This window comes from Halictus rubicundus, chromosome 4, assembly GCF_050948215.1.
Source record: "Halictus rubicundus isolate RS-2024b chromosome 4, iyHalRubi1_principal, whole genome shotgun sequence".
Taxonomy (NCBI): domain Eukaryota; kingdom Metazoa; phylum Arthropoda; class Insecta; order Hymenoptera; family Halictidae; genus Halictus; species Halictus rubicundus.
Window position 1 is genome coordinate 4228074 of NC_135152.1, and position 12118 is coordinate 4240191.

The window sequence follows — 12118 nt, forward strand, 5'->3', positions numbered from 1 at the left end:
GAATATTAGTATAGAGGAATTTCGATAATCAGTAGCCATTGTGGATTGTAGGACAGCGGCTCTCGCGATAAGATGGCCGACTTTCTATACTTTTGGCTTAGAAAACGTGTGCCAACATCGTATTAACACTTGGATGGAAAGAAAATTATTGTGTAACATTAAATAATAATTTTCCAAGGGATTTGGAAAATTTGGACACTAATAACTGTTGTTTGTAACCAAAAAGTATAAAATCGATATTTTTTAATCACTTTGTTCTTCGAATTTTTTTCTTCGTGTTTTGTGTAGATTATCTTAAGTTTTAATAATAATCAACTTTTTATTAATGATTTTTATCGTAAAAAATTTTAGAACAACTGTTATTTTTGGTCCCTGGTGTTAACACAATTTCGGCACAGTGCAATTGAAGTAATGAAACGTTCCTCCAATAGTAGTAATTTTATTCTAAGCTATGTTATACATGCTTCATATAATACAAAACGATACTGTTGCATAATCGTGTATCTCCGGCGAGCTTCGATCAACGAATCCAGCGTCTTCGGCGAAGCGTCCGACTTTGGCGAAGAGACGATTCGTTTCTTTGAGGCCGTGCCGCTGAACAAGAAAAATCTGCTGCTATTTACATAACATCGTACAGCCATGTCCATGCATACAAAATTACGGTACACGCTAACAACGCTATCCCTCGCGTGTGAATGCTACCGCTAGCTGTTGCAACATCGGGCACCGCTTCGTTGTTAGTGTCTAATCACCATCCGATTTATTACGGTTCTGAATCATTTTCGATAATCCATCGATTCTACGGTGGACCCCCGACAAAGAAATCTTGAACGATTAAATCGTTCTCGTGCGACAAAATAGAATAGTTGCCTCCGGCAATTTTAAAAGACTGAAAATACACACTGATCTTCCGAATTTTTATTTTTAATCTTCGATCTATATTCGACTCAATCCAAGAACGATCCATTTTTTTCTTCGTCTCTTTCTCCTGAAGAGAAGTTCCATCAAGACACGAGCACGTTTGCTGTTTTATAAAAACTTTTATCTCGTATCTTTGGTGTAGCGGAAGCAGTGGATTTCTTTTTTTCACTTATGTACATTACAAATTGGTCCTCCGTTGATTTTTCTTAAAAATAACGACTCGATAACCTCGATTGACTTAATTTATGAGAAGTAGTAAATTTCGTGTTTAATGTGCGCATGGTTTTCTGAATTAAGTATATTCTTTTCTAGAAAGCGGGCCGAATATTTCAATTTTATTTGAATGGCTTGTTAACCTCGATCAAGTGGAGCGTGGGTTACTTTTCTTTGGTTTTTTAGGTGAATTTTGAAATTTCTTCTGCCTGTAACAGCGGAAGAAACATTTTCCCAAGACGATATTCAGCGTTCACGGTCGGAGCAAGCTCAAAGCCATGATCTTTGGACTTATTAATCATTACCATTCGTTCTAGTTGGAACTGACAGTTGCATCATTCATTTTGTCAGGTAGTCATTAGCCCTAGAAAGGATAGACCCTGAACAGTCACTATATTTCGGCCCTTCCTAATTTACACAAAATTATTAATGCTTCTAACGAGTACCAAAAATAGCCTAAGGTCCTGCGTATTCTCGTTTCAGTATTACAAACAGCAACCTTCACCTTCACCTCTTGGCCATTATTATGACATCATTATTCATTTCTAAATGACTTTCAGAGTCACAAACAACGGAGAATAATTTTTCCGAAAAATCTCCAAATAAGAAAAATTACATTTTTTCAATTCAGCGTGCCCAAGGATCATCTGTCTAGCCTCGTCTAGGGTCAAAGCCCAAATTCGCCGCTGCGAATGCATTTATTCATGCAAATAGCACTCATTTGCAATTACAATGACGACCAATTAGCGGAGCTCTAAAAATATCTTCCAATAAAAAAAAAACAGAAAAAACGGAAGAGATCCTCGCTGAAGCAAGACCTCGATTTTTTCAGGAATTCCGTGCCGGAAAGAGGATGCCGAGAGTAACCCACGACGGATTTGGGTCAAGAAATTCTGTCGCCGGGGTATCCTAAGCTACAGGAGTTTCTCCTCGATAATTGTTCGGTATGCGGTCGCGTGCGAATGAAGGAAAGCTAGCTAATGACGACAGGTCATCGTTAAATGCAAGTAATTGATACGCTCAAGTTGATCATTGGCTCCTGCGTGACGATCCTCTCTCGAGAATGTCCACTGCAACCGATAATTCAATGAAACGCTCCTTCATATAAATCTCAAAACCCAAAAGATCAGTATCATAACAATCTTCGAGCCCTGATCACGAGCCTCGCACTAGAATGATCATTTTCATCGCAATAGAATTTTGCTCGAACTGAGAAAAGCTAGAGCTTCAAGCAACTAGGATCGCGTCTCTATCAAGACGCCGAATCCTATCGCATCTTTGCACTATCCAGGCCTGGTCCAGGTCCCAATTTACCCTGCCAAAGTGTCAACAGTTATATTATAGACAGTGGACCAGTTGTATGTACAGGTTATCGTCTCGTCTCGCCGCTCTCGTCACCACTTCCGGTCTTGCAGGACGCTCTCTGTCGAATCTACGATCTTTTACACGGTTCTAGGGGCATGTGGGAAATCCCAGAGGGTCTTGAGGGACCTTGAAGGACTTTCCAGTGTCTGCGACGAGACGAATCACCACACCATGAGTCTCGAACATGGGAAAGCTCTTAGTACTTCTTCGACATTGTGGAAGAGAAATTGAACAAGAATTTTGGTGGTTGTTTCCTTCCCCAGTCCCCGCGTATTTTTTGGGGGTTCTTCCGGGATTAGTCTGTCTTCCCTTTTCCGTTTTGTAAGCACCCGTTGCTGGTCTTCTTGGCTATGCCGTTTTCGTTCGCCGCGGTCGTGATCTTACTCTCGCGTTGTTGGTACGCGTCGTTGTAGAAATCGGCGAAGAGGAAGTAGAAGAAGATCGCGTTTGGCAGTATCAGATACAGCGACCATTTAGGGTAGTCGCAGTCGTAGATCACCAGCTGACAGCTGTGGAGGAGCGCGAGGCAGAACTGACCCTGTGCAACAAACGATTACGCTGATGATAACATGTTAGATTAATAAAAGCCTAGCGATAATGCACCATAGTGACCAGGAGAATAGTGTACACATGCACGGTAACGATGGGAATAGGTTAATCATTCTTGTCTCACCATTTGAAGGGTCGTTATGTACTTCTTCCACCACAGGTACTTCTGGTACTGAGGCAGCAACGCTGCCAACAGGTAGTACGTGTACATGATGATGTGCACGAAGCTGTTGATGACGCCTTTGAACAGACAGAGCAACGGTGAATTAATAAGAAATTTTCGTTGCTATTGTAAATTTTGGAAATTAGAGGTTCCAGGATGGTTGCTAAAGAACAGTTCTAGGATTGGAGTTTGTTGGTGGAGTAGTACTACCATTTAAAAAGAATGTTAGCTTCTGAAGGACGATCTAAGGATCTATGCTGACGCTTGAAGGACAATTGAAGGTCAGAAGATTATGTTTGAGGGACGTTCCATAATCCAAGGTCGTAGTCCTCGAACCCTTAAAATTAGGTGATGAGCTCTAAGAGACGAATCGAGGACTCGAAGTCCTTTCTGAAGGATGATCCAAGGACTTCAAGGATTTTCTATGATCCAAGGACCTAGGACAATCCGTCGAAGACGATTTAAAATTGGGTGACGAGCTCTAAATGACGATTCGAGGACTCGAAGTCCTTTCTGAAGGATAATCCTGGGATAGTCCTTTGAAGACAATTTAAAGTTGATCGGTGGCCTCTAGAAGACGATTCAAGTCCGCTTTGAAGGACAATACAATTTGAAGGACTTTCTATGACTGAAAAATCTAGGAAAGGCTTTAGATGATCCAAAGTCCTAGGATGACCTTGAAGGGACCTAGAGTCATCTTCAAAGAGACTATTCCAAGGCCTCAGATCGACGGTTCAAGGTCCAAAATCTTAGACTGTCAGTTAAAAGAGGAAAGAAGGAAGGAAGGATTCAAGGTCCAGGAATAGTCTTTGAAGCACGATCCAGGAGATCCAGGGATGGCAATAGAAACAGAAAGATATACCTATGAAGGTGCCATGGCCTCCAGGATAATACTTGGTGGCTCCCCACGAGACCATCGGCATCACCGTGTGATGGTACAGGTGGAGGAACGTGATTTGGCTGTCCTTCTTCCGAAGCACGAAGAACACCGTGTCCAACAGCTCGGAGATCTTCGCCAGGAAGTAAATGTACACGCCTCTAGCGACCTATAAAGTGGAACTGGTTCACAGATGTCAGACAATTTCGACTGAACGATGTGATCCAAAACAATTTCGACTTGTTCAATCGTGCAGATTTGAGGTAGACATTTTTCACAATTTTTAGAAAGGCTGAGACCGTAGTTAAGGAGATTAGGATTACCCTCATGGCTTCAGGCGAGGTGGAGAAGTCGACTGGCTGACATTTCCAGCTGTACTTCCTCAGCCAGGCTCCGTCCAGACCCTCGTAGAAGAGCCAGAAGCTGATCAGGACCTGCAGGAAATTGTAGACCACCAGAATTTTCCTTAATTTGTACGGCTTCCTGTGCTCCATCTGCTTAGGGCCCCACGAGAGGCAGAAGTACAGGTAGCCGATCAAAAGGCTGAGACCTGGCACTGGGGATGCTATCAGGAACCACTCTCTCGTCCGTGGATCTAGAAGGTAAATCCAATGGTAAAAAAATCTTAAGAAAAAATGAACAACTGGGCGTGAAGCTAGAGGCTTCAAGCTTTAAAATCAGTCCAAGTTTATTGTTGTGCGATTATTTTTAACGAAGTTGTGACAGCTTAAATATCGAGAAATTTTCCACAATGTTCGTATAGTTCTTGGAGCCTCTGAAGATATTCTTACCGAGCAATCATTAGTTTACGGTGTCTCATAAGATGCTTACCGGAGAGATCGTGGAACACATAGTGGTAAAATCGAACCACTGAGTTGTTGTAGATGTTGGACATCTTGTCGAGCGAGGGAGTACCGCTGGCGTTCATTTGGCAGTCGACTGAAACATGAAAGAAATCAAGATAGAAAATCTAATTCAATTATCGACGTGTTTGATTTACGTTGATAATCATAAACGATCCCTGAACTCGTACCACGATCTCCGACAGTTCTGCATGTCTTGTGAAAATGTCGGAGACCTTGACAAAATTTCATTGCTACACTATCAAGAAATAATCAGTAACGACTAGCTCTTTAGCCACAAGGCTTAATTAACCCTTAGATCAATGAAATCATTCATAGAGGAAGCAGGAGTCTACTACGCTTGGATCGCTCGCGATTTATTCGCGGAAATATAAATTTTCCAAAAGAGAAATTACATAGAAAATTTAGTTCACACTTTTGACGGTGTCTGACCGTGGTTGGCGGTGTCTACTTACTTCGCCTATTTCTTAAAATATTTACCAATTCATTTTCAGTTATAGAAATTCGAGTGTACTCTTTCGACTGTGTCTGGTCACGGCTGGATGTTTCTACTTGCCATTTCCTGAAATACTTTTCCTAAAATAATTATCAATTGATCTTAAATTATGTTCAAGCTGCAGTAGAAATTTGTTGGTGGAAGCAATCAATAGTTAAATGACACACGAAAATCAGCTTCCTTGTAATGCTCGAGCGTTTTACTTTAGCTGAAATTGTTTATGAAAGATCTTTTTACTATCGAACCTCTTTTTAAAGGGAACAATCAGTGTTCTCATAGAAACAGTGTCTAAATTCTCCAGGGCGATTAGTTCATTCCGACGTGTGCATGGTTTCGCAATGATCGGCGCGGATCGATTGCTCAATTCCCAGCTAAAATCTGTGTATGAACCGGTTCCGATTCCATATCGAACTATTCGGCGCGCGGTGGAAAGCAAGTGAAGGAGCGGTCAGTTTCGCAGCTTTTAACGATAGCGATTAAACGGCTTGCTCAATGGCAATGTTACGCCCCACAAAAGAATCTCTACCATTCTCTTTTCTTCCGTGGACCGTGAGCTAACAAACAATTACCGCAAATTGTCCACTAAAAATTAAGTATACCGGTCCCTATCCATTTTCATCTCTTGTGCGAATCTTTTTCAACGTGACCATTCGATCATTATGGGTCCTAACGAGAAACGCTGTCTATTATACTGCAGGGCTTATGTGAGGCTGTAGGACTAAATAATTTCATTTTGTAGCGCTTTGACAATCGTGCTTCTCATTTTGCGATGTGCTCGATTCGATCCAATTTGTTGCACTGATGACAATTTTGCAATCGGATTTATAGAGTATAGAGAACAGAAAATATATAGAATATAGAGAAACATTGTAAAGATCGTGGCGTTGCCCTAGAGGGCAATCCCGGAGCGCTCCCACGGGCAAACAGTTGCTGGCAAGTGCACGCGAACCTGGTTTCAAGCAAATACTGCCGTTCAGCGGATGCGTGAATGAACTAACTCGTCGATCTGAGCGAGCACCGTGAAATACCGTTCGATGGTAAGTCTACAGCTGCGTCGTAAAGAGTTACGACTAGCCTTTCCTCTCGACACAACTGGAACAGAACACCCGAGCAGAGGAGACCGTGACGGTAACGGCGCCAGAGGCAAGGACACCCGGCGGACATTGGCCTGCAGGCTGTCTGTAGTTATGGTCGATCGTAAAACTCAAATACCCCTTGTTTTGTCGATCATCTAATGGGCCTTAGTCTGGGGAAAAGGGGGCCTTGAGTCTCATAATTGGAAGTCGTTAAATTTGTTGCATTGAGACCAGTGGTAATTGACGAAGCAATGTAGAACAAGTGGATAATTTTGAGGATAAGTGGATTGTTTCGAAAGAGAGACATTTTTGTATGTTCATGGAAAATATGGCTGGCAAAAACGTTGATATTCCTAGGTTTTTAATATAAAAATTCATAGGATTCTGTGAGAGTTTTAATTTTGTCGGTTTTCTTAGATTTTATAGAGGATGCTCCGAGTAGGCGTGGTTTCAGTGGTCTGGGTGGAGCCAAGGCAGTGCCGCATAGGACAATCTGTAGCCACGTTTAAAATAAAGCCTTTAACACATTTGGAATACAAGAAAAGGCTTCTCGAAGAAAATAGAATTAACACAAGTTCAAAGTTGGAAGAGGGCGTGGCTAAATTGCTCATGATGGAGCCACAACTGTGCCCCACGTATTAATCTATATTCACAAACACGCTAGGACCCATAAATGATTGAAAAGAGAGATTGGTAGAAGAATAATAACGCCAGTAAGACCATTGGGTGTTGGAGGAGGCAGTGGGCGTGGTTTCTTGGCTCTCAATATAGTCAGCACAGTGTCCTACATCTAGTGAAGATTCTACACAAAATTTGGAGCCTCAGGAAAAATTGTAACTCTCAGATAAACAGAATGTACCAAAGAGAAAAGAAAGGACACGCCCAAAATAATCGATAGAGGAAAATGGGCGTGGTTTCGTGGCTTTCGACAATGCCACTGCAGTGTCTCATATAGTATGGTATAGTGTAGGGCCTACAAAAAAGCTGGGGCCCTAGGAAAAACTGTGGAGCCCAGGAAAACAGAATTAAGTTAAGAGAAATGAAAGGAAACCCCCGAAAAGGATTAAGAGGGAGAAGTGGGCGTGGCTTAACAACTCTTAGAGAAATGACGCGCTTCTTTCGACGTCCCACGGTGTCAGCAACCTATTTTTAAGAAAGTGTGACCAAGCGGAGATCTGGTTCCCGCAAGAATGACTTCTTTGAGGTTCACTGGACTCTCAAGTTTATTTTTCTCCGAAGATTTGCGAACCGCAGAATTTTCACCGTCCTCTCGGGGGAAAAGATTGAATTAAAAAAAAGGTGATTACGGTGATCGGTGATCGGTAATCGCTCACGTGAAGGATCAACGACGACCCGTTACGACGGAGAGAGACGAAAGCTTCTATTAGAGGAGCCAGCGGAGCATCTCAAACCGGCTCTTTGCGGCTCGAACGCACAATAACGAACACCGGCGAGCAGTTCCACACCGGAAGTTTAACAGCCAACGTGTACTTTACATCCAACGACGTGCTCATTTTCTACTCGTTTCCTGGGAAATGTTTGGCTCCGTACTTTCTCCCTCCAGGCTTCGATCTTCAACCTCTCATATCACTCATTCCGCTTGTGCTCGAACAGTAGCATTTTGCGAGCATGCACCCTTCGTCGTCGTCGACATGGCTGCATTTCAAATGAAAAATATTGGACACAGTCGTTGAAACACTTTTTAACGTAAGGTAGCATTTCAATATTTTATTTTACTCTCCTTTGATGAACGGTATATAACTGTAAATAACTGTAATATTTTCTGTAAGATGCACTAGGAATAATTACCTACTTGAAATATTATTTTTCATGTACAAAAATAATACACAAAAATCTCTCCTTACGAAGAATGACAGAAATACTTATTTGAAATCACACGAATAGTTTAAACAGTATTTTGTTGTTAAAGCGGGTCATTATTTTAAATTGGTCAGAGTCCACTTCGGGAAATAATGTCGGAAAATATTTTTATTTTGCCCAGCACTGTTTATCGAACAGTGAGAATTAAAAATTGTATTTGTGCAGAAAATGACAAATTACTGGCGATACAGAAGTATCTGGAGCACTGATAACCGATTAAATGAGCCCGGCAGAGGCGCGTGAGTATTTTCATTAACCTGAATTTCCCTTTTTTCGTCGAGCGTGTAGAACACGTACCGTTCACTTACATGTTGCAACTTCCTCCTAACACTGTTTATGACCGACCCCTGTGCTGATTCGTTACTCCAGAAACGTGGCACTCGTTTTTCTAACCCTAGAGCTAGTTAGGTCTCTTTCGACGAAGTACGAAACAGGCTTTAATTGTTCCTCAACCTTCCATGAATAAAAAAGTCCTCGGTATTCAACTGAATACCATACTTGCCCCAATGATGTAACTGCCCTTCAATTTTTGTAATTATTCAAATTGCAAAAATGCATTCAAACTTTCTTATATACTTTATCTTTGATGAATTACGAACCATTTTTCCTGGCAGACAATTAAACTTCCCAAAATGAATCGTGTGTGCTTTCTGTCATTTTGTCTTGCCAAAATTTCATTCTCTTCCTTTTATTTGACATTTTATATTCTGCAAAATATCTTTAATTCAATTGGCTAACAAGATGGGAAGCAATCTAGAACAATTTTTCGTGACCAAAAATTAGGTTCATCATAAAATCGAATCGTATACGTTTACTGACAATTTCTCTCACTGTATGATTAATAATCTTCCAGGTGAACCCACGTGGACCACGATCAGCTGATCGCAAACAATCGAGCGCCGCATATTTCCGCTCAATCGCAGCGTAGTTTCAGCAATTAGAGTTTCGGCTCGTTAGTCGGCTGGCGACTAATTAAACGACTGGCCGTAGTGTGTCGGCGTCAACGATGTCACTAGGAATAATTAGGTTATCATCCATTACGCTTGATAAAAAGCCAACCGTCCGGAAAGTTGGCTCACCCGGCGGGGTTCGCCGATTTCGTATGATATGTATATTCTAATGCGAACTTGATACCGCGCGAATGTGTTACACGGGTAACATGTCAATGCTACTTTCCACGACAAGTTACAACAGCCGCGAGGATAACCCGGTAGCACTGATAGCATCATTCGAACAGTTAGCGACCTATATAATGACAGAAAGAAAGAACACCCGGAGACAAGCGTCGTGCAGGAATTCGTGGGCGTAGAAAGCGACGGTTGCAAAAGCGGTGCAAATAACTCAAAGTCGTTTCCCGGGAGAAAAATCGGCGAAGAAAATCCGTAAAATGACTTTTTGAGTTTCTCTTAGTGTTCCCACGTTTCTCCTGAAACCATTCTTCGGATGATTTCTTTCGTTCGCGTGGAACACGAAGATAGAGCGCTGCGAGAAGAAAGCTGACGCAAAATCCGCCTCGCAGTGGCTTGAACATTTATTTTTTTGTGAACGAAACCTATGTAGAATTGTAGATTGAAGTCTCTTCTATGCAACGGGACCGTAAAATTTGATCTACGATTTTTCGTTGCAGTTTTATTGCACTTTGAGCGACAGCTGTACCGACTTAAAGTGACTCGTGAGTTGCATATTATGGGATGAATAAAACATTTCAAACGTTTTTCTGGAACGTTCGCAATTTTTCTGTACTTAATATAGTCCCAAAAGTACCCTACAGTATTATTGTGAATATTTCAGGAAAATTGTATTTGAAAAGCGAAATAGAAGGTTGGGTTCCCAGAAATTGTATGCTGTTCTAGTTTGTATTACTTGTAGAAGTGTATTAACAATGTGATAAACAAAATAGTATAGTTAAGTGATAAACGGTATATTGAATGTTTCCAGTGATATGTTGTGTGGTTTGAGCGATGTATTGAGTTCATTAGGCCAGGAGAGTTTGCAGAATAAAGATGCGCCGAGGTCATGCTCATCATCGTTTTGCTCCTGGAGCCATTCTCATCCCGGCATCGCAAAGTGAATGCACTCTGGGATGCGATCGAAACAACAACTTATCGATCCCGTTACAAGATTCCAGATCCTTTCGTTTCTTCACAGCTCTTGTGCCTTTGATTTCTAATGTGTCGCTCTCGTGCATATAATCGAATAGTTTAAATACAATGATTCTTATTTTTCCAGGATGAATCCATCATTGAAGTTATGCTCGCGTGCTGTGAAATATGCTATGAACATTTCCGGTTGAAATAAAAAAAGAATCATGTCAATCGGGTAAATTGTTAACGAGATATAAATTTGTAAGTGCAAACCGTTTAGAGATTGAGTTAGAGAATGAAAAATCGAAAAATTCAGTGGGCTGTATTTCATAAACAAATTATAGTTTGGCATAGTGATGACTTAAAACCCCCCTAATTCCATATGTATTATACTGCAGCATTCTTAATTCTGAAGTAAAGTAACATTGACCGCAAAATTTCTAATTGCATTTTGGGAAAATAGATGAGAATTGCAAAAATGTCTGTAGTTTATAAACAAATTGTACTTTGGCAATGTGATGACTTAAACACCCCTTAATTCAAAGCGTATTGTATTATGGCACACTTAGTTCTAAAGTAAAATGACATTAACGGCAAAATTCATATTTGCACTTGGGGAAAAAAGACAAAAATTGCAAAAATGTCTGTAGTTTATAAACAAATTGTAATTTGGCAATGTAATGACTTAAACACCCCTTAATTCCATATATATTATACTGCAGCATTCTTAATTCTGAAGTAAAGTAACATTGACCGCAAAATTTCTAATTGCATTTTGGGAAAATAGATGAGAATTGCAAAAATGTCTGTAGTTTATAAACAAATTGTAATTTGGCAATGTAATGACTTAAACACCCCTTAATTCCATATATATTATACTGCAGCATTCTTAATTCTGAAGTAAAGTAACATTGACCGCAAAATTTCTAATTGCATTTTGGGAAAATAGATGAGAATTGCAAAAATGTCTGTAGTTTATAAACAAATTGTAATTTGGCAATGTGATGACTTAAACACCCCTTAATTCAAAGCGTATTGTATTATGGCACACTTGGTTCTAAAGTAAATTTGTGACATTAACGGCAAAATTCATAATTGCATTTGGGGAAAATAGACAAAAATTGTAAGAATGTCTGTATCTTATAAACAAATTGTAATTTGGCAAAGTGATGACTTAAACCCGGGATTATCAGATCAACCTATGAGAAAGATCGGAATTCCGGCGAAGCTAGACTACAGAGCAAAGAGTGTTTAAACGATCGAACGATTCCAGCCGAGCTATGGAGCCATTTAGCCCCGAGAATCGACATAATTGCCGGCGATTCCATCAGACCAATTAATCACCTTTACACGCGGTCACGGTTTACCGTGCCGAATGGTGATGATGCACTCGATGGAAGCTGCACAATACTGAATCCAAGTGTGTAAATCAGAGATCGACAAACCGAAAAATGATAAATCAAAAAATAAGAGCAATTTTTCTTTCGCAGAAAATTCTTTCATAGGAAAATTGAATTAAAAATGGTACTGTACATGATTTGTACCATTTCAAAAATTCTCACAAGCCACAAATTCATACTTAAAAATTCGTTTTGTTAGGAGGACTAACAAATAAACATATCACGTGAAT

At 40.5% G+C, this 12118-nt stretch overlaps 1 protein-coding gene across 2 annotated transcripts in view; it reads right to left on the reverse strand.

Annotated features, from left to right (window-relative positions):
- Positions 1-423: 423 nt before the first annotated feature.
- The window catches only part of Sit (stuck in traffic), an 87673-nt gene continuing 75978 nt past the window's right edge, over positions 424-12118 (reverse strand). For both annotated transcript variants that reach the window (XM_076786394.1, XM_076786393.1), the window contains exons 2-6: positions 4920-5027; positions 4412-4683; positions 4074-4257; positions 3173-3288; positions 424-3037 (exon numbers count right to left, since the gene is read on the reverse strand). In XM_076786394.1, coding sequence (XP_076642509.1) covers positions 2795-3037; positions 3173-3288; positions 4074-4257; positions 4412-4683; positions 4920-5016 — 912 coding nt within the window. In that variant the 5' untranslated portion in view covers positions 5017-5027 and the 3' untranslated portion in view covers positions 424-2794. The remainder of the gene's footprint in view (positions 3038-3172; positions 3289-4073; positions 4258-4411; positions 4684-4919; positions 5028-12118) is intronic.